Source organism: Carcharodon carcharias, chromosome 3 (assembly GCF_017639515.1).
Source record: "Carcharodon carcharias isolate sCarCar2 chromosome 3, sCarCar2.pri, whole genome shotgun sequence".
Taxonomy (NCBI): domain Eukaryota; kingdom Metazoa; phylum Chordata; class Chondrichthyes; order Lamniformes; family Lamnidae; genus Carcharodon; species Carcharodon carcharias.
This window is the reverse complement of record NC_054469.1, coordinates 77,225,380-77,248,704: the sequence shown is the minus strand read 5'-3', so window position 1 is coordinate 77,248,704 and position 23,325 is coordinate 77,225,380. Positions and strand designations below refer to the sequence as shown.

Here is a 23,325-nt window from a genome sequence, read left to right as displayed (position 1 = left end):
TGGTGGAGACCAAAGTAGTGCCCTAAGTAGCACTTGCACCAGCAAGGACCGTGGAAACAAAATGACTTCCACTGTCCCAGGATCATTTCTGACTTGTTGAGAACTTCACACATTGTTTGAACATACCGTTATAAACAATGTATAAATTTTAATTGAATTTTTTGTGTGTTAAAGGTAAAAAATGGTTTCAGCTTTGTTTATGAACCTTGGTGCCTGAATAGAGTTGTGACTAAAAGGTTTCAGGTCTTTTAGGTTTGTTTATGTATATGTCCATTTTTAATGAGACCTTACAACCCCTGAAGTGAAAGAGATGGCTTAAAAGTGGTTGAAAGTTCAGTGATCCTGGAAAAAAAAAGACACAAAGTAGAAAAGCTTTACTGTTGCCTAGCGACAGTGATCCAATGACCCAGACACAGAAAAGACAGGAAGTGAGAGGGAGGGTTAAGTGTGGGTCAGAGAGAGAAGGCAAGGATTTTATGCTCTGTGAGAAGAAAAACTAAAAGGCTAGTGGAACTGTAATTAACTGAATAATCAGTTATAAGACTTAGTAAAGTGGAGACTCAGTTTAGTGGAGGTGCTACTGGAAGTCTGAGGTTAGGTAACTCATTTGTTTGCTCTGCAGTTGAAGAAACAGTGAGTTTAGAGTGCAGTTTTGGGCGTCTTAGGGAGAGATATGAGTTGGATGAGAAGCATCACGTGAATGCTTCGGAATTCACCAGAAGAACAATGTTCGCAACTGTGCCAGTCCCAAATAGGAAGCCTTTGTGTCACTCTTTGGTAACTCTTCACTGGTTTATGTGTCCATAAAAATATTGCTGGGGTAAAGGAATATTGTGAATTTGAATTGTCTTCATGTGTTTGTATTGAGATCTTTCCAATCTTTTTGCCTTGTGTAATATAGTTTGCTTTTCTTGTTTTAATAAACATTCTATTGTTTGTATTAAAAGTCAGCAGACTCCTGTGAATTTGTTCAGTATCTTGCCTCCACAGTTTCTTAAAAAAAACATTAGGACCTATTAAGCCAGATTTCACTCTGGGATCTGACTTGTCCAGTATTAACAGCTGTTGGGAGTGTACCAATACTTCTTTCAACCTTCAGATTTTCTGTGGTATAGGAATTGTTTTTATTCCCCATTTTCTTTGACAAATTACCATTAACTTTTTTAGTATTTATAAAAATAAATTGCAAAGAACAATCAGCTATACATTCACTTTTCTTTTTAGTTCCCAGTTTGTGAAGTGCATGACCATTTTGGTTTACTAACGTTGAATGTGAGAAGAACAAAAAACAGTTTAAGAAGCTTAAGAAAAAAATACGTGAAGTCGGAAAGCACATTATTTGCATTCAAGTATTCTGTGAATGATAATTCAGCTGTAACTAAATCTATGCAAAGAAGTGCAATTTCTGACTTTTTGTCAGCTGTCAATAAATACCTACTTTGTACATTCACCAGCTCTGAAGTGAAGGCTACAAACAAATACAATTTATACAGAGATGAGAAACTAATGGCAAGACATCATCAATTGCTACCCATTGTGCCAATATACTACAAACTATCTGAAAAGAAGAGAGTATGAGAAGAGACTAACAGTGAACATAAAGGTGTCTCCAAAGGTTTTCTATTGGCATCCACAGGTGAGGTGAGAGTGACTGCCCTTGACATCAAGGCAGCACTTGACCGAGTGTGGCATCAAGGAGCCCTGGCAAAACTGGAGTCAATGGGAATCAGGGTGAAAACTCTACACTGGTTGGAGTCATACCTAGCACAAAGGAAGATGGTTGTGGGTGTTGAAGGTCAGTCATCTCAGCTCCAGGATATCACTGCAGGAGTTCCTCAGGGTAGTGTCCTCGGCCCAACCATCTTGAGCTGCTTCATCAATGACCTTCTTCTATCATAAGGTCAGAAGTGGGGCTGTTCGCTGAAGATTGAACAAAGTTCAGCACTATTCGCGAACCTTCGGATACTGAAGCAGTCCATGTCCAAATGCAGCAAGACCTGGACAACATCCAGGCTTGGGCTGACAAGTGGCAACTAACACTCATGCCACACAAGTGCCAGGCAATGACCATCTTCAACAAGAGAAAGAATCTAACCATCACCCCTTGATGTTCAATGGCATTACCATCACTGAATTCCCCACTATCAACATCCTGGGGGTTACCACTGACCAGAAACTGAACTGGACTAGCCAAAAAAATACTGTAGTTCCAACAGCAGGCCAGAGGCTAGGAATCATGTGTTGAGTAACTCACCTCTTGCCTCCCCAAAGCCTGTCCACCATCGACAAGGCATAAGTCAGGAGTATGATGGAATTCCCACACTTGCTTGGATGAGTGCAGCTCCCACAACACTCAAGAAGCTTGTCACTGTCCAGGACAAAGCAGTCCATTTGATTGGCACCACATCCACAAGCATTCACTCCCTCCACCACTGACGCACAGTAGCAGCGTGTACCGTCTACAAGATGCACTGCAGAAACTCATCAAGGCTCCTTAGACAGCACCTTCCAAACCCACGACCACTTCCGCCTAGAAGGACAAGGGCAGCAGATGGATGGGAACCCCACCACCTGGAAGTTCCCCTCCAAATCACTCACCATCCTGGCTTGGAGTTATATCACCGTTCCTTCACTGTCGCTGGGCCTAAATCCTGGAACATTCTTCCTAACAGCATTGTGGGTGTACCTACACCACATGGACCGCAGCGGTTCAAGATGGCAGCTCACCACCACTTTCTCAAGGATGACTAGGGATGGGCAATAAAGGCTGGTCCAGCCGCAAAGGCCACATCCGGTGATGAATGGAAAAAAAGGTGATAAAAAGAGTAGTGGGACTGATTAGGAACCTTAAAAGGGGATTTAGGCCTAGAGGCAAGGGGCATGGTTGAGATGCTAAATGAATATTTTGCATCTCTCTTTACCAAGAAGATGACTGCCAATGTCACAGTGAAAGAGGAGGTAGTTGAGACACAAGATAGGCTAAAATTTGATAAAGAGGAAGTATTAGATAGACTAGCTGTTCTTCAAGTTGATAGGTCACCACCACTGGATGAGATGCATCGAAGGATACTGAGGGTAGTAAGGATGAAAATTGCAGAGGCACTAACCATAATCTTCCAAACCACCTAAGATGCAGAGGTGGTGCCAGAGGACTGGAGTATTGAAAATGTTACACCCTTCTTCTAAAAAGGGTATAAGGATAAGCCCAGCAGCTACAAACCAGTCAACTTAACTTCGGTGTTGGAAAAGCTTTTATAAACAATGGCTGGATATTTCCAGCCCCATTGGCTTCAGGCGTCTTGGTGGGCCGGGGATATACAATATGACAAGAAAGCCAAAAATTGGTTTCAGGCCATCGTGAAGCCAGTTTGCAATCGTCCACCCCATCTGTCAATGGCAGGCTGCATTTCCCAGCACCGCAAGGGCTCCAGTACGGGTCAGGCCAGGATGGGGGGTGGCAAGGCAGCACAGGCTGAAAGAAATACTCAAGCCAGGGGGAGTGAGGGAAGCGGCCATGCACTTGGAAAAACTTGTCAAAAGTGAACATTCTTCCGCATCTGAGAATATTCAGCTGCAGCTCCATTGACATGCTTGGAGTGGGACCTCTGATGCTTTTCTGCCCACTCAAGCAACTCAGAAGCATGAAAGTGCCCCCAAATGCTCCAGAACTTTTCACCCCTCTGGTGCAAACTGAAAATGAATGTATGTTTTCGGGGGAAGCAGAACAATTGGCTGACTGGGCAGCTTGTAGAATCCCCTTGCAAAAGGCGGCCATGGCACAGTCACTGGTGAAGGCACTCTCAGCCCCTTGCAATGTCCTTATTAAGGTTTGGACCAATACCTCTCATGATTCCAGCTAACAGTTCAGACTTGCAGTGCAGATTTGGTGAATGCCTGTGCCTGAGCTGAGAGCACAGTGCCTGAAGTTGCCGCCAATTGGTCTAGTGGAGTGGGGAGGAGGTGGGTGTGGTTTCAGACAGCCAACAAATGCCCTACACACTGGCCATCCAAGTGATGGCTAGCAGACTCCTGCATGTGTGAAGGAGCTTTCAGACTTAGCCAAGAGAGGTTCTTATGACACGTATGCTAACACGTCTGGGTGAGCGCTGTGACGAGTCTTCAATGAGGGTGTCATCAGATTCTTCTTCTGAGGTGTCTTTGAGGCGAGGACCTGGCTCATGGACTCCCTCAACTGCTTCCCAGATGTGCCTACGAAAGCAAGGAGAGATAATTAGTGCACTGCAGGGACTGCGGAACAGGGGGACTGACTTACAGCATGGTTGTTTGATGGATGTTGCACTGCTGGTTCCTCACAAGGTTAAGCACTGCCAACCTCACCAGCAGCACAGGAACGGTTTAGATAGTTGTGGGCCAGCTGGATGACTCTATTCTCAAAGTCTACGAGGACCTTGATGTCGGGCATTCCTCCACCAGTCTATGAACTCTCCCTTTTATTGTGTGCCAGCTTGTTCTGCATGAAGACAGATGGAGAAAGTGTAAGCAGGGTGCCTGCCAGGCCAGATGAGGAGGATGTGTGGGTTGTGAGTGATGCCATGGATGGATGAGGACACAATCTGCAGGGCAGATGAAGCAGTATGTGTAAGGGTGAATGGTGATGTCCCTTGAACTGGCAGTGGGATGCCTGTGGATGTGTGATGGGTTTGAGAGTGTGAGAGTTGAGTGATGAGAAGAGTAACTTGCTCTGGCGGAACAGATGAGATCATTCATCCTCTCTTGGCACTGGGTGGCTGTCTTCTTTTGCAGAGCTTTGGCACTGACCAGCATGCCTCCCATGCTGGATTGGTAACCTTGCTGGCTGGTCTTAGTGCAAAGCGGGATTAGAAGACTTCATGGCTGGCTTCCACTGAGTCCAGTTGGCTCCCAAGGGAGGCGTTGCTGAGTTTGGGGGATGTTTCATCCCTTTAGCAGCCATAACTTCCCAGCAGCTTCCAATCCCTTAGACAGTGCTAGCTCTGTGCAGGGGTGCCCTTGAAATATGGTGCCTGGATTACTGAAGGCCTGAGGTGACGGTCGGGCGGGCAAATCAGAGGCCACCCGCTAGTGATCTGGTGTGGTTCCTGGGAATGCATTGTTAGTGAGACAGGACAAGCCTGGATTAGGACAATGCAGCATGAAAGCCTGCCATTGTAGCTGGGCAGTGAAATGTCTTTTTTCCCACCCGCTACTGCACTTTGTGCAAATCTGGGACAATTCCATGTAATAATTCTGGACAAAATGAATAGTCACTTGAGCAAATGTGGATAAAAGAAGGAGAGCCAGCACAGATTTGTTAAGGGCAAATCCTGTTTAACTAAGTTGCTGGAGTGTTTTGATGGGGTAACAGAAAAGGTTGTTTTTAATATATTTATTTGTGGGCGTGACTGGCTAGGCCAGCATTGAGTCAACCACATTGCTGTGGGTCGGGAGTCACATGTAGGCCAGAGCATTACCCTGGGTCTCTAGAATACTAGTCCAGTGACAATACCACTATGCCACCACCTTTTTTAACAGAAAGCATTGATGAGGGGAATGCAGTTGACGTGGTGCACATGGACTTCCAAACGGCATTTGAGAAAGTGCCACATAACAGGCTTGTCAGCAAAGCTTTGGAGCATGGAGAGTTTCATGCACTCCAGCAGCATGCATACAAAATTAGCTGAATAACAAGAAACGAGTATTGGTGAATGGTTGTTTTTCGGACTGGACATTAGAATGGCTTTCACAGGAGCCCGTGTTAGGATCCCTGCTTTTCTTGATGTTATTAATGACATAGGCTTGGGTGTATGTTATAGAGATTATCTTCAGGGACAACTTGTCTTACTGGAAACATTTAACTTTATTTACAAGACAGCAACAACTACACATGTGCATCAAACTCCATAACTAAAGAAGTCTCCTGTAGAGGTTCCCCGCGCTGCTAACACACTAGTTTAGACAGATCATGTGATCTTACAATACAGGATTATTCTTCAAGCTACAGTCCTACCTTTCCCAAAACTATAATTACTACATTCCTCCCCCTTTAACTTTTCATTTTGTACTTACAAAGATATATATCTCATGACATTACAATATTTACACATGTCATGAAATTACAAGTTCAGTCTTTCAGATAGTTTCCTGATCTGTTGGAAGGTCGCAGCTGCACAGCTTCAGATTCTTTTGTAGGAAACACATTCCCTCAACCGTCTTAACATCAGGTACCTCATTAGGCACTTGCAGTTCAGTGTCTTCCACTATGACAGAGCCATTGGGCATGTCAATCTTTGGTTGAGCATCTTCAACAGGAACCATTGGTTCTGTCATGGTTACAGGTGGAACCTGTTGGGGTATCTCTCTTTTATCTTAAATGATCCACATGCTTACGGTGATCTGGCCCTCCACTTCCAGGTGGTATGACAATGGTCCAGTGACTGAACTTACTTTACCAGGTAACCACTTCGGTCCTCCACCGAAATTCTTTACATTTACTCCAACAGTAAATTGTCAATCACGACTATGCAAACCATGAGTCACTTTTTTGGTTCCTTTGACTTTTCTCCACATTCCCCTCCAAATTGGGAAGTATCAGGCTTAGTCGTATCCGAAGATGGCACCTCATGGCTAATTCTGCAGGTGTTGCTCCTGTTGTAGTGTGGGGGGTTTGTTCTGCAATGAAGTAGAAAATGAGCAAGTTTGGCCTCCTGAGGGTCACCTGTTAATTTTTTCATTCCCACGTTAAAAGTTTGTACTGCTCTTTCCGCCAGTCCAATTGATGACGATAGTACAATGCAGTCTTCACATGATTGAAACCACTGAGGCTGATAAATCATTGGACCTCAGCACTTATGAATGCAATGCCATTATCCAAGACGACGACTTCTGGCAATACATGAATGGCAAAGCTCTGGTGTAGTTTTTCTATAGTATTGCCTAACGTTACTTTACCTCATAAATGTCTAACCACTTGGAATGAGCATCTATAATCAGTAGAAACATTGTTCAAAGAAAAGACTGACGTAGTCAATGTGCAATCGCACCCAGGGTCTACCAGGCCATTCCCATGGGTGTAATGGGACTTCCACCAGCAACTTTTGTAGCTGTTGACATTGCATACAGTGTTTTACCACGTTTTTAGTATCACTGTCCATCCCCGGCCACCAAAGATAACTCTGCACTATCGTCTTCATTCGGGAGATCCCTGGATGGGCACTGTGTGGCTCTGCTAAAAGTGGTTCCCTCCCCTGTGGAGGAACTACAATCCACACACCCGACAATAGTATATTATCTTGATTGCTTATCTCGTACCTTCAGTTAGACCATAAGACCATAAGACATAGGAGCAGAAGTTAGGCCATTCGGCCCATTGAGTCTGCTCCACCATTCAATCATGGCTGATAAGTTTCTCAACTCCATTCTCCCCGTAACCTTTGATCCCTTTACCAGTCAAGAACCTATCTATCTCGGTCTTAAATGCAATCAAGGACCTGGCCTCCACAGCCTTCTGTGGCAATGAATTCTAGTGATTCGCCACTCTCTGGCTAAAGTAGTTTCTCCTCATCTCTGTTCTAAAAGGTCTTCCCTTTACTCTGAGGCTGTGCCCTCGGGCCCTAGTCTCTCCTACTAACGGAAACATCTTCCCCGCATCCACTCTATCCAGGCCTTTCAGTATTCTGTAAGTTTCAATCAGGTCCCCCCTCATCCTTCTAAACTCCATCGAGTATAGACCCAAAGTCCTCAAACGTTCCTCATATGTTAAGCCTCTCATTCCTGGGATTGTTCTCATGAACCTCCTCCTGACCCTTTCCAGGGCCAGAATATCCTTCATGAGATACGGGGCCCAAAATTGCTCACAATATTCTAAATGTGGTCAGATCAGAGCCTTATAAAGCCTCAGCAGCACATCCCTGCTTTTATATTCAAGTCCTCTCGAAATAAATGCCAACATTGCATTTGCCTTCCTAACTACCGACTCAACCTGCAAGTTAACCTTTAGAGAATCCTGGACTAGGACTCCCAAGTCCCTTTGCACTCCAGATTTCTGAATTCTCTCCCCGTTTAGAAAATAGTCTATGCCTCTATTCTTCCTACCAAAGTGCATGACCTCACACTTCCCCACGTTGTATTCCATCTGCCACTTCTTTGCCCATTCTCCTAATCTGTCCAAATCCTTCTGCAGACTCCCCGCCATCTCAATACTACCTGTCCCTCCACCTATCTTTGTATCATCTGCAAACTTAGCGAGGATGCCCTCAGTTCCTTCATCTAGATGATTAATGTATAAAGTGAAAAGTTGTGGTCCCAACACTGACCCCTGCGGAACTCCACTAGTCACCGGCCGCCATCCTGAGAAGGACTCCCTTATCCCCACTCTCTGCCTCCTGCCAGACAGCCAATCTTCTATCCATGCTAGTACCTTGCCTCTAACACCGTGGCCTCTTATCTTACTGAGCAGCCTCCTGTGCAGCACCTTCTCAAAGGCCTTCTGGAAGTCCAATTAGATAACATCCATTGGCTCTCCTTTGTCTAACCTACTCGTTACCTCCTCAAAGAATTCTAACAGATTTGTCAGGCATGACCTCCCCTTGAAGCAACCATGCTGACTTTGCCCTATTTTACCATGCACTTTCAAGTATTCTGAAATCTTATCCTTAATAATGGACTCTAAAATCTTACCATCAACCAAGGTCAGGCTAATTGGTCTGTAATTTCCTGTCTTTTGCCTCACTCCCTTCTTAAACATGGGGTTATATTAGCGATTTTCCAGTCCTCTGGGACCCTCCCTGACTTGAGTGATTCCCGAAAGATCACCACTAACGTCCCCACTATCTCTTCAGCTATCTCCATCAGAACTCTGGGGGTATAATCCATCTGGTCCAGGTGATTTACCCACCTTCAGACCTTTCAATTTTCCTAGCACCTTCTCCTTGGTAATGGCCACCATACTCACCTCTGCCCCCCGACTCTCTTGAACTTTGGGGATGTTACTCGTGTCTTCCACCATGAAGACTGACGCAAAGTACTTATTCCGTTCCTCCGCCATTTCTTTGTTCCCCACTACTACTTCTCCAGCGTCATTTTCCAGAGGCCCAATGTCCACTTTCTCCCCTCTTTGTATATCTAAAAAAAACTCTTGCAATCTTCTTTCATATTACTGGCTAGTTTACCCTCATATTTAATCATCTCCCTCCTTATTTCTTTTTTACTTGTCCTCTGTTGGTCTTTGTAGGCTTCCCAATCCCCTGGTTTCCCACTGCTCTTCGCCGCATTGTATGCTGTCTCTTTAGCTTTTATGCTGTCCCTGACTTCCCTTGTCAGCCATGGTTGCCTCGTCCTCCCTTTAGTATGCTTCTTCTTCCTAGGGATGAATTTTTGCTGTGTCTCCCAAATTACTCCCAGAAACTCCTGCCATTGCTGTTCCACTGTCTTTCCTGCCAGGCTCATCTCCCAGTCAATTCTGGCCAGCTCCTCCCTCATGCCTCTGTAGTTGCCTTTATTCAACTGTAATGCCGTTACCTCTGATTCCACCTTTTTCCTCTCAAATTGCAGGGTAAATTCTATCATAATACAGTCACTTCCTCGTAAGGGTTCCTTCACCTTAATCTCCCTTATCAAATCTGTCTCATTACACATCACTAAATCTAGAATTGTCTGTTCCCTAGTGGGCTCCACCACAAGCTGCGCCAAAAAGCCATCTCGTAGACATTCCACAAATTCCTTTTCTTGGGATCCACTACCAACCTGATTTTCCCAGTCTACCTGCATATTGAAATCCCCCATGATCACTGTAACCTTGCCTTTCTTACACGCCTTTTCTATCTCCTAGTGTATCTTGTGCCCCACATCCTGACTACTGTTCGGAGGCCTGTACATAACTCCCATTATGGTTTTTTTTACCTTTGCGATACCTCAACTCTACCCACACAGGTTCTACATCATCTGACCCTACGTCATTTCTTGCTGTTGATTTAATTTCATTTCTTACCAACAAAGAAACCCCATCCCCTCTGCCAACCTGCATATTTTTTTGATAGGATGTATATCCTTGGATATTTGGCTCCCAGTCCTGATCCCCTTGCAACCATGTCTCCGTGATGCCCACCACATCATATCTGCCAATTTCAATCTGCGCCACAAGCTCATTTACCTTATTTCGTTTACTGCGTGCATTCAGATACAACACCTTCAGTCCTGTATTTCCCATCCCCTTTCTCATTGTCATCCCTTTATCTGATGTGCTTGAAGTTAAATTCCTAGCCCTTTCCAAATACTCTGTCCTATTTTGTGTTCTGGAGACTTTAATAGCCTCTCCTGGGTTCTCCTTTCTTTTCAGTTTTTTCATAATTTTCCATGAAGTTGAATCCACCCCCCCTCATGCTAACCTGCTGCTTTGTTTCCCATTAGTCATACTTCTTGGAGTTTTACTCTTCCCTCCCCCCATGTTTCTAGTTTAAAGTCCTGTTGACCATCCTATTTACCCTTTTCACTAGAACATTGGTCCCAGATTGGTTCAGGTGGAGACCGTCCCGACGGTACAGATCCCTCCTGTTCCAATACTGATGCCAGTGCCCCACGAAATGGAACCCCTCTTTCTCACAGCACTCCTTTAGCCACGTGTTTACTTCCTTTATTCTCATGTCCCAATGCCAATTTGCACGTGGCTCGGGTAGTAATCCGGAGATTATAAACCTTGAGGACCTGTTCTTTAATTTAGTTCCTTGAAGAACAGCTTCAGTTCATCAGAGACTGGATCCTGGAACCAACCATGTAACATGTGGTCTCTCACTCAAGACAGGACTGGATCATGATTTGTCCTATTTCTTATCTGTCTGGCACAGACTGGTGAGGAATCTAGAAAATTCCTCACTAATACAAGTTCCTGTGGAACTGGGGCATGTTCGTCATTCTCTTGTAAAGGCAGGTGACTCAGGGTATTGGCATTTGTTGTATGAATTCCTGGTCTACGTACAAAGATGTATTCATATACTGCCAAATTTAGGGCCCATCTTTGTATTGTTGCTTTGAGAGGTAGAGTCTTTTCCTCGCTAAACAGACCCAAAAGTGCTTTGTGGTCTGATACTACTGTGAAATGTCGCCCGTGTGTGTATTGGTGGAACTTTTTACACCAAAAATAATTGACAGACCTTCCTTTTCAATCTGAGAATATCCTTTTTCGGCTGTGGTAAGTGTCCTGAATAAGTAACCTACTGGCCTCTCTGTGCTGTCATCCATTTTATAAGATAGTAGCACATTGCAGGTTAGCACCAATTCCTTCATCTGATCACAATGCACTAACAAATCGAAAGAGTGTTAGAGCTGCTTTATTTTCATGAAGGCTTCTTTTTGGGGTGCCTCCCAAAGCCAACACTGTTTTTTTCTTAGCAGTGAATGCAGAGGGGCCAGAACTGTGGATAATTTTGGTAAAAATTGCCCATAATAATTGACCATCCCTAAAAATGATTTAAGTTCAGAGGTTTTTTGGGTGCAGGTGCCTCTCTTATTGCTTTAACCTTCTCTTCAACCGGGTGTAACCACTGAGCATCTACCCGGTGGCCCAAATAGATGATGTCATTTGCTTGAAAAGCACATTTTTCCTTCTTCAGGTGCAATCTTTGTAAAAATCGTTTCAGCACTTCCAGTACATCGTCCAGGTAGATCACAACCTGAGGTAGTCCCTGCAGTAAGCTCTCCATCGTCCTCTGAAAAATGGCTTGGGCTGATGAAACACTGAAGGGCAGGCGTGTATATTGCTATAACCCTTTGTAGGTATTTATGGTGATGAGACGCCGGGAGGTGTCATCCACTCCAAATGCTGATATGCGTGACTCATGTGAAGCTTGATGTACGTTGTCCCTCCTGCTAGTTTGGCATATAGGTCTTCAGTTTTGGGAATAGGGCACCTGTCTAGTTTGGCTGCTCTGTTGGCTGTTAGTTTATAGTCCCCACAGATCCAGACAGTCTGGTCGGATTTAAGGACAGGAACGATGGGCACTGCCCACCCTGAGAACTGAACCGTTTTTATGACACCCAGCCTCTCTAGCTGGGTCGGTTCAGCGTCAACCTTCTCTCTCTGGGTGTATTTCACTGGTCTTGCTTTCAAAAAGCAAGGGGTTACTTTTGGATGCATGTAAATCTTGGCCTGTAGGTCTTGGATTTTCCCCAGTTCATCCCCAAAGATGGTGTCATTTTTTTTTAGCAGCTCTGGTAGTCCACCTGCTCTCAACTGGAAGATTTTGGACCAGCTTAATGTAAGCTCCTTTAACCAATCACACCCTTGAAGACTTGGCCCTTCACCTCCTACCACCATCACTGGCAGCTGTGCGGATTGGTGTCTATAATGAACAGTTGCTCTGGTGGTACCTTTCACTTGGATTTCTTCGCCAATGCTTGTTTTTAACTTGGCAGATATTTGTTCCAAATGTAATTGTTGATCACCTTTATTTAAATATCTGAACGTATGTTCTCCTATTACAGTGGTAGAAGCTCCCGCGTCTACTTCCATTTTTAATGGTTTACCATTCACTTGCACTGTAACAAATATTGGCTCTGTCTTACCCACATTCATGTTGAATAATGAATAAATGTCTAAATTTGTTGTTTCAGGCTCTTCTATAGACTTCAAAGGACTTTGTTTGTTGTTTGGAAACCTGTTTAAATCTTGTTTTGCACTGTCTCATTGTGCCCACTTCTGTGACAAAAATAACATTCTATGTTTTTATATTGGCAATCACTAGAAGACTGATTGTTTCCATTTGCTGAAAGTTAATTTTCAATTTAGTTGCTAAGCTGTTTCCTCTCATTTTTTGATTAGCGGGGGCTGTTTTCCCGCTTCGCGGCAGATTCCCGGCTTTTTACGCCACTTTCGGCTGGCTGTTCCCACTCGATTTGGAGCACAGTGCCAGTTTGCACCCCTTGAATTGCTTGTGAACCCCTTACAGCGCTATTTCTAATGCTTTCTTAAAATCAAGATTTACTTCAGCCAGCAACCTTCACTGAATAGCATCCTCTGGCATGCCACACACTAAATGACCTCTGGCGTGTCATTCAGGGTTTCACCGAGATCACAATATTCTGTTAGTTGTTTTAATATTATCATGTAGGTAACAATTGTCCGCCCCAGGGCTCTATTCCGTGGAATGAACCTGAACCCCTGCACTGTGATTAAGGGCTTGAGTTGAAAATGTCCCTTAACAAGGTCTACTAATTCATTGAAAGTCTTTGAATCTGGGGCATTGGGGGCCATCAAGCTTCAAATCAAACTGTAGGTCTTGCTCCCACAAACCCCCAGGAGAATAGCTCTCCTCTTTTCCTCCCCTGTGATTTTGTTTGCTTGGAAGAACGCAAGACATTCTATATATTGAGACCAATCATCTGTTGCTGGCTCAAAGGGATCAATTCTGCCTTAAGTGTGGCATTTCCGATGAGTATATCTTCCTTTATTTTTAACAACCTTAGATATTCACAATCGCTGGGCGAGGTATAGCACCGAATCTAATTTATCCTCGTCGCCAGTTTTTTATAGAGCTGATTGTCAGACAACTTTTCTTTTGGAAACATCTAACTTTATTTACAAGACAGCAGTAGCAACTACATGTGTGCATCAAACTCCATAACTAAAGAAGAATCCCCTGTAGAGATTCCCTGTGCTGTTAACACATTGGTTTACACAGATCATGTGATCTTACAACAAGATTATTCTTAAAGCTACAGTCCTGCATTGCCCAAAACTATAATTACTACAGTGTACAAGGTACAATTTCAAAATTTGCAGATGATACAAAACTTTGAAGCATTGTGAACTGTGATGAAGATAGTGGTAAACTTCAAGTGGACATGGATTGGTTGGTGGAATGCGCAGACAAATGGCAAGTGAAATTTAGTGTGAGGTGATTAATTTTGGTGGGAAGGGCAAGGAGAGGCAGTGTAAAATAAAGGGTACAGTTCTAAAGAGAGTGTAGGAGCAGACGGACTTGTGAGTTTATGTTTACAAATTGTCGAAGGTGGCAGGACAGATTAAGAAAATAGTTAATAAAGCATACAGGATTCTGGGCTCTATAAATAGGGACATAGAGTACAAAAGCAAGGAAATTATGATAAATATGTGTAAAATGCTTGTTCGGCCTCAACTGGAATATTTTGTCATGTTCTGGGAACCACACTTTTGGAAAGATGTGAGCTTTAGAGAAGGTACAGAATTGATTTAGGAGCATGGTTCCAGGGACGAGGAACTTCAGCTGTGTGGAATGATTGGAGAAGCTGGGCTTGTCCTCCTTGGAGAAGAAAAGATTAAGAGGAGGTTTGATTGAGGTGGTCAAAATGATAAAGGGTCTGGAGAGTAGCTAAGAGGAAACTTTTTCTGTTAGTGGAAGGATTGAGTACCAAAGGGCATGGTTTTAAGGTGATTAATGAAGCAACGGCAACGTGAGAAAAACCTTCCTAATGCAGCAAGTGATTAGGATCTGGAATGCACTGCCTAAGAGTATGGTGAAGGCAGAATCAATCAAGGCCTTTAAAAGAGATCTGCATAATTAACTGGAAAGAAAAAAATGTAGGACTACAGGACAAAGACGGGAGATTAGGAGTAGGTGAGATACTGCTACAGAGAGATACAGCGGGCTGAATGGTGGTCTTCTGTAACCATTCTACAATTATATTAGGGTGTTTGTTGGACTGTAAAACATGCTTAAACCTGCAAACATCCTGCATTCAGAACCAGGATACTCAGTTGTTTCAGAAAGATTTTAAAATCCTATGCAGTGTTTTACATAGTGTTTATGGTAGGATCTTTTTCAGCCTCCAATGACAGCCAGCAGAATTGTTCCTTTAAACTTCTACATGGAGTAAAACAGGGAATTGGTCAGCTATCAAGGTGCAAATTGAGGTCACTCATTTGTAGTATGCAATTATGAATGGAAACAAAAATACATCTGTAAAATAGAAAATTACTGTGAGACACTTCACAAAGTACAGAAGAAATGTAAAATAATTCAACAAGCGAACACTGCCATTTAAAGCTGATATGTAAATCATATGAGCACAGAGGAATTCTAAAATAATATTGTATGAAAATATTTCAACAAGACTTTAGGTGTTCAGTTGTACAGTTGCACCTGCAATCTGGAGATGCATGCAGTCAGATTCTGAATTGTATCTGGGGTATTGCTATTCATTATGCTGGTATGAGTATTATGATACTAATGCAGTATTTTGTTTTCTAGACTTGTCTTAGGCATCCAGACTGTGAATCAGCAAGAATAAATAAGGGTGGCGTTTTCCATCGCATGAGGTTGGCTTTAGATCAGGTGATAGAGATTGTCACGGATTCAAGACAAAATGGTGAAAATGAAATCCATCCCACCAGTATCTATGCTGACATCAAAGAATTTAAAGTAAGAAAGGGGGAATAAGTTAATTGGAAATTAAATTTTGCAGGTCTGTTATTTCAACTACATATACCAAAGCTCTACCAGTGTAAAGATTTCTGATGCTGATCTTACCAGTTAAATACTTAACATATTTATATGGATTTATTCTGTGCACTGTTTTCACCAGGCGTAAATGCACTCTTTGTAAAGGGGTTGAACGCTCCCATCAAATAGCAGACCGTTGAATGTACTGTGAGCACGTGAAGCATTGCTGGCTCAAATCTTCTGACATGGGGAGAGGCCGCCAATGCAACTTAATGCACTAACATGCATCAGGACCTTGAGGAAGTCCCAACATACATCCGCGGTACTTAACGGGGAAGTTTAAACTCCTGTTTGGGGCTTTTCCCCTGCCCAGGTCGCATCATGATTCCTGCATTAGTGGGATCAGATGACCAGAACCAGAGAGACTTCGTCTGTTAATTACAGGGGCTTGTGCTATACTTACCCTAGCTTTTACACAGATTTACTTAGAGATTTTCTAGCAGGTAGAAAGCCAGTGTAATACCAAGTAAATCAACTTTAGCCTCAAAGCAAAACAGCACCCTTGGTGATGTTGACGCCCACTGCCCCCACACCTCCCTCATTCCATCCCCCCTGCCCCTGCAATGTTCACCTGCCCCTTTCCTGGCACCGTTCACTCTTGCCTTTCCTGGACAATGTTCAGCCCCTCCCCCCTACCTCCCCCACCTCCCCGCCCCCCCTTGTTGCTGCACAATGCCCACCCCCTCCTGCATCCCCTCTCCTGATTCAACTTCCGGCATCCCTGGCTCCTGTACAGCTGATGTCAGAAGAATGAGCATTGTTGGGGAGTGAGGGTGGTGGGCTAGGGAAGGTTGAGCATTTTCATGTGGTGAGTGGGGCTGAACATTGTTAAAGGGTAATGGGGGGGAGGGGTAAACACTGTCGGGGGTGAGGGAGAGGCAAACACTGGGGGTGAGGGGCGAGGGAGGGGGCAAACACTGTATTGGGGTGAGTGGCGAGGGAGGGGAGCAAACCATGTCGGGGGGAGATGAGGGAGGGGAGCAAACACTGTCGGGAGGATGAAGGAAGGGAGCGAATGCTGTCGGGGGTGAGGGAGGGGAGCGATCACTGCCGGGGGTGAGGGAGGGGAGCGAACACTGTCGGGGGTGAGGAAGGGGAATGAACACTGTCGGGGGATGAGGAAGGGGAGCAAAAACTGTCGGAGGTGAGGAAGGCGAGCAAAAACTGTCGGGGGTGAGGAAGGGGAGCAAAAACTGCCAGAGGTGAGGGAGGGGAACAGAAACTGCTGGAGGTGAGGGAGTGGAGCGAACGCTGTCAGGTTGAGGGAGGGGCAGCAGCAAGAGGAGGAAACACTGTTTGGGGTGAGGATGGGGAGCAAACACTGTTTGGGGTGAGGGTGGGGAGCGAACACTGTCAGGATTGAGGGGGGGTGAATGTCGGTGGGTGAGCACTGTCAATGAGGGGGAGGTTGTGCTGCCTTGGGGCTGACAGCTCCATTTAAAGCCATGTAAGTCAATGAGCTGAAGACAGACCCTAAGAGGTATCTCTTCAGTTAATGACAAGAAAAGGTGGCATGGCTGGAATTCTGCTCAACAGTTGGCCTCCTGACTATGTTCATCTCTGTATCCCTGCTGGAGCCAGCATCAGAAGGTGCAAGGACTGCAGCATAAAAATGGTAAGTGGGCAGATTAACTCGCAGTTGGCATTTGCCGGTTACCCTCTGATACTGACCTGAAGATCTGGGCCAATATGTTTTATCCTTTTTTGCCCAAAATTAATTTAAATAGTTAAAACATGAAATCTGCCACAGTTCTGTTTTGAACATTGCTGTACTAACAGATCTGATCGGTTAAGCTAATGCTCTGCATTTATAAATAGCTCTTAATGTGTGGTTTGCTTTGCGGTAAAATCTGCAAACACTGATTCATGACAGCATGTGGGTACCTCAGAGAAAGGCTTAGCTAATTGCTGCTTGTATTGCTTGGGGAGGTGGTACAATAGTACATACTGATCAGAAATGCAACCTAGAACTTTTTTATCAACCATCAATCCTGTATTTAAATCTTGATTTGAAGCCATTTTCCAAACACATGATGCAACAGGTGGTGAGCATGCAGCAATTTAAAATATTGTGTCATCAAGAATAGAAATAATCACATTACATATCACAAAAAAGCAAAATTGGAGCATTTATATTCTTACTATTTATTAATTTTGCAGCTTTAAGTGGGACGTTCACCTAATATTGCTACCGAGAGTATGATATAGTCTGCTGGGCAATGAAAAGGAACAGCGGATAAAATGTATATACAAATTAGAGAGATAGCATTAACAATAAATTCATAATTGTAGGAGATTTTAATGATTTGGAAATACACTGTGAAAGGGGATAGAGTAATGTTTATTTTACCAGACCAGTAATCCAGAGTTCTTGACAAGTATCCAGAGAAGTTGGGTTCAAATCTCACCATTGGGTGTTTGAGAATTTGAATTCAAGTTTAAAATAAAGTGGAAATATATGGACAGAGGTGATTGTCTGAAACAGAGGAAATTTTAACAAGATTAAATGGAAAGACAAATTGAGGAAGAGAGCTCTTGATCAGCAAATATGCGGGCAGAAGATGGAATATTCCGTTATGGGGAACAAATGTGTAACTAAGGCTGTGTGTTTAGGGAGATTAGATTAATTTTGCAACTTAAAACATTTTGCATTCCAGGAAAAATAATTATATAGAAAGCTGGCACAGATATAAAACACAGTTGACAACACAGAAATATAGGAACAGTAGACTATTCAGTCCTTTAAACCTTCCTCCTCCATTCAGTTAGATCGTGGCTGATCTATACATCAGCAACTCCATTTATCCAATTTTGCTTCATAGCCTTTGATATCCTTACCCAGCAAAATTCCAACTATCCCAGCCTTGAAAGGTCCAATTGTTCCTGCAATCACAGTGTTTTTGGGGGAGAAAATTCCAGATTTCCAGTACCTTGTGTGAACAAAGTGCCTTCTGACTTAACCTCTTAACTGGACCAGCACTAATTTTAAGATCATATTCCCTCATAAGGTAAAATTAAGGTAGATTAAGAGTCAGCTTGAGAAAATTTAGGAAAAGAAATACATGAGGGGCAAAAAATAGGTTTTCATATAGATACATAGCAATTAGAAGATAGCCCAGGCAGAGTGAAGCCACTAAAATAGATAGAACAGTGGAGCATGAGGAAATGATAGCGATAATAATGACTTCAACAAGTACTTTGCCTCAGTTTTCACAGAGGGGTGGATTTGAGTTTGTGGAACCCACAGAGGTAAGCATAAAATAGCCAGTGAAGGTTGTTATTAAAATTATGTGAAAGAAGTGACTCACATTTAAGATGGATAAGTTATTGGAACTTGATTATAAATAAGAACAGAAAATGCTGGAAATACTCAGCAGATGCAGGCAGTATCTGTGGAGAGAGAAACAAAGTTAACGTTTCAGGTTGGTGACCTAGAGATGATAAGATGGTTAGTCTTTCTTCCACTGTTGGTTAATTGCCATTTGTTGGTTTTCCTTTGGGCAATCCAAGTGTGACTATATTTGGGGTGCACAGAGAAAATGTCCAGAGACCAATTATGTCAGGTCTGTTTCCCAAGTGCACTTTATCATGACTTTGTTATATAAAAATGGAGACCTGCCTCCTTGTGCATGCAAGTGGTGCTTTTAAAACAAGAGGCATTCAAGATAATGAAGGACTATGATAAACTGCCTACTAATGGATCGTTTCTGTTGGCCGTGAAGTGTGTAAGTCACAAGTTTACAAAAGTCAGGAAAAGGAATTAAGGGGGAAGAAAATTATACAGTGAGTGGTTGGAGTATGGAATTGTTTACCTCAAATCATTGTTTAAGCTTTTTAAAATAAGGAATAAACTGTTTGAAAAAGAATTTGACCTAGATTTTTTTGAATTGCTTTGGGGGAGTGAGCAGGAGAGTAGGATTAGATTAACTGAGTCATGGAGAAAAACAATAGCATTCACTTCATGGGCTGAACACTGTGTTCCTGCGCTGTAGCAGTCCAAGATTCAAATATGAGAGATGCTGATGGTTTAGTTTTGTAACTGAATTCTGACTAATAGTGAGCTAATAGGCCAAAAGAGAAGCAATTGCTATCATTTTCAAACCAGTGTATTATGTACATTGTGACTTATTTTTAAAGTGCATTGCAGCTAGGTGAGGAAATATACAAGAAATGCAATTATTCTTACTGAATTTTATATACTGGTGGGTTATGGGAGTTACCACTTCTCAAACAATTTTGATGAACAATCTCATGACATAAACTGGGTAGCTAGGCATGGAATCAGTAATTCTCAAAAGAGCACCTCTCAATTAAATTCATATAGATCTTTTACATTTCCCACATCAGTTATCTTTATAGCTTTTTTGAATGAAACTGCTAATTTAATGCCAAATTATCAGCAGTTTAACGGGTGAGTCTATATTCACAAAGCACGAAGTTGAAATTGTCCAAACCTATTTATATAAAACCCATTTATGTAGAGACCTCTCAGCAATTGAGAGAAGAGGCATTCATTAATCTATCAACCTAGGCTGGATTGGATTTCTGGTCATGCAAGGATAGTGGGCCAAACAATTGTCCCAGCCAATTTCCAGAAAACTTAATTCTGTTGCTTATTTTATACATATTTTAATTAAGTGTAGAATGCAACATTATTGTTACTTATCATGGGGAGCTTGCAGCATAGTATATTTGGTATATTAAGATGCTGGCTGCAAAATGAAAGATTTGTGTTTTCCGTTAATATTCCCACTGAGCGATTGTCTATTTTAGTCAGATCATTCTTGCAAAATTGTCAAATGGCAATGAAACAGTTAAAAATGAGAAAAAGTAAGTTGGATGTGGTCTGTTAATGGATGGAGGGGATTGAGACACGTTATTACTTCATGCCCAATGGAAATGATGCAGGCAGCACGCAAACTTTGTGCTACCTGCTCATCTCCATGATTGCGGTGTGCAGCTCAGTGCCACATGTGCTGATCGCAAGTTGCACATTTGGCAGAGGGATGGAAAGGTGAGTCATTGTGCAGCAACAGTAATGTGGGAGTTTTCAGGGAGCCTAATGAATGGCTCATGGAAAGCCCATCCAGAGGAATGATCTATTGGCTGCTCCTCTTCTACCCTTTTCTCCATTATTTCCTTCTTCCGAGCTGCTTACCAAAGGTGTGTTGGCAAGCACTGCACCCCATGATTGGCAGGTTGTGTAGAACACAGCACTCCATTAGAAATTTGGAGACAAGTTGAAGGCTGGATTAGAGGGCTCTCCACCACCCCTCCCCACCTGAGCAGTCCAGGGAGTCGAAGCATTGTTTGAGAATGTTACTGGTTTGCTCCCAGGTCGCAGCATGGCTTTTGTTGTATGAGTGCTGTCCTTGTGTGGTCAAGTGACAGAGGGGAGTCATGAGATACGTAGAATGGGTAGCCCTTGTCACCAAGCAGCACCCTTGGGTTTGTCATGGTGGTTAGAAGATGGTAGGAATAGCTGACTGGTGCATGATGAAAGCATCATGGTGTTGCCAGGGAATCGGGCATTCATGGACATGATGCTCTGTGCATGATCACACGCTAGCTGCGTGCTTGGGGAATGGAACGCATTACCATTTGGGTCCATCAACCTGTTGAGATCGGAATCTCTCAGAACCATGTGCATGGAGTCACTGGTTCCCTGCACCATTGTGAATCCCGCTACCCTGTTCAAGTCACTTACCCACTCCTCCAACATCTCTCTGCGTACAGTGATATACTTCAGTGACCTCCCTGATGCTGTGAGACACCATGAACTGTCACCAGCTCCAGGTTGGGGGTTTCCTGAGGTGCAGAAATTGAAGATAACAGTGACCATCCCTGTGTTACAACACTGACTATATTTGAAAATCCTTCATTGGCTGTAAAGCATTTTGGGACATCCGGTGGTCATGAATGGCGCTATATAAATGCATGTCCTATTTTTGGTGGCCACTAACAGTGCTGTGATTACCTTGCCCTGGTGAATCGTAGCTGCCTCAAATACCGAGGGGGAGATAGGAGACGTGCTCTCTGAAGATCCTAGGTGGGAACAGGGTCTTCTCTGCCCTCTGTGCACTGCTTAGCCTCTCTGCTGTCTGTATTCCATCCTCATGTTGTGTTGCAGTCCAAGAGGGACTGCCACTAGAGACCCCAAGACTGGGAGCAAGCTTTCTACTTAGTCTTTCAAAATTCACTCAACTCCTTGCAAAGGACCAGCACCACTCCCTACATACTCCCACAAATTGTAAGAGTTCCTGAAACAAAACAGCACTCAGTACTTGCATTAACCCTGCAGGATAGTCAAAAACACCTCACCAGAAAGCCCCATGCTGATACTTTTAAATACACTCATGCAGCCAAACATGCGTTCAAATGTACATGTTTGAGGAGTTGTTAGCAGGACCCAAAATAAAATCAGAAAATGCTGGAAAAACTCAGGTCTGACAGCATCTGCAGGGAGAGAAACAAGAGTTAATGTTTTGAGTCCAGTATGACACTTCCTCAGAACTGCTTTTGCTTTTATGTTAACAAGGCCTTCCAGGTCCAAAATGGCAGGTCTAGTGCCAAAATAACATTGAACACTGACTGATGCCATTTTTTAATCTCCTCTGGGCTTCTGTGAAATCAGTAGCACGAAAAAGCCCGATTTCACAGCCAAGCTTTTTTCTTAACTAACCTTTGTCTTACACCTCTTTATCAGCAGTGTAAATAATACATTGACAGGAAACATAATTAAAAAGAACAGGATAAATAATTGACAACAGTGAAGGTAAATAAGTAAGCCTGGATGATTATTGAGATACTAGAAGAAGCTTTGATAGGCGCACTGGCTGAGATTCCATTGAATTCTTACTAGCCGAAGCCACTTGCTGCTGAGTTGCCATTGAATATGACAGATTCAATGTTTTCTGTGAATTATTTGACATAAGATAATTGTATAAAGCTCCAATTAAAAGTTCTGTCCGTTTAAAATTTGATATCGCTTTTCTGCTAATTCAGATGAAGGTTGAAGGCTTACGAGACAACTTACATGGAATTTCCAAGGAAAACCTCATGACAATGCTTGAGTTAATCCTGGAACATACAGAAGACTTCACAGATTCTGCATACACAAGCCATGAGCACCGAGAGCGTATTTTAGAACTATCCCGGCAGGCCAGATTAGAACTGGAGCAGCTGGTTACAGTATGGAAACAAGCAGTAAGATTTGATTTGTTTACGTATAAAGTTGGAATGTTTTTAAATATAATTTATTCTTAAATGTAATTAATTATTTTATATGTCAATAACTTTCATAAGGTGCATTGATTAATACACAGAGTACTCTGTGGAGGTTTTGGGTACCCCATTACAGAAAAGACATGAAAACTTAAAAGTCTAGATTCAACAGGATGATGATGGAAAGGAAACTTTAGTTATGAAGAGAGACCTTGAGACACAGTTTCCAGTGGAGTAGCAAAGACTAAGGCCGGAATTTTCTGGTTCTGTTGACGTCGGTCATCATGGCAGCCAATGGGGGTGAGGAACAATATGGTGAGAAGGCCAAAAATTGGTATTATGCTGTCATGAAAACATTTTGTGATTGTCCACTCCACCCTTCAATGGTGGGCCACGTTTCCTGCCACTGTACATCGGGTGGTGTGGAGGGGGGGGGGGGTGCGGGTGGTGGGTTAGAGAGGTGAGGGAAGGAGCCACACACTTGGAAAAGCTTGTCAAAAATGAGCATTCTTCCACAGCTAAGAGCATTCAGCTGCAGCTCCATTGACATGCTTGGAGTCAGGCCTCTGAAGCCCACATAAGCAGCGCACAAGCATGAAAGTGCCCCCAAATGCTCTAGAACTTTTCACTCCTTAGGCGCAGACTGCAAATT

The 23,325-nt window shown here is 43.3% G+C and overlaps 1 protein-coding gene across 4 annotated transcripts in view; it reads left to right on the top strand.

The window, feature by feature from the left end:
- Nucleotides 1-23,325, top strand: part of ctnnal1 (catenin (cadherin-associated protein), alpha-like 1) — a 393,020-nt gene that overhangs the window by 315,858 nt on the left and 53,837 nt on the right. For all 4 annotated transcript variants that reach the window (XR_005942687.1, XM_041185149.1, XM_041185146.1 and 1 more), the window contains 2 exons: nucleotides 15,198-15,368; nucleotides 22,455-22,655. Coding sequence is in view for 3 of the 4 variants with exons in the window: in XM_041185149.1 (XP_041041083.1) it covers nucleotides 15,198-15,368; nucleotides 22,455-22,655 (372 nt within the window). In the remaining variant the exon portion in view is untranslated. The remainder of the gene's footprint in view (nucleotides 1-15,197; nucleotides 15,369-22,454; nucleotides 22,656-23,325) is intronic.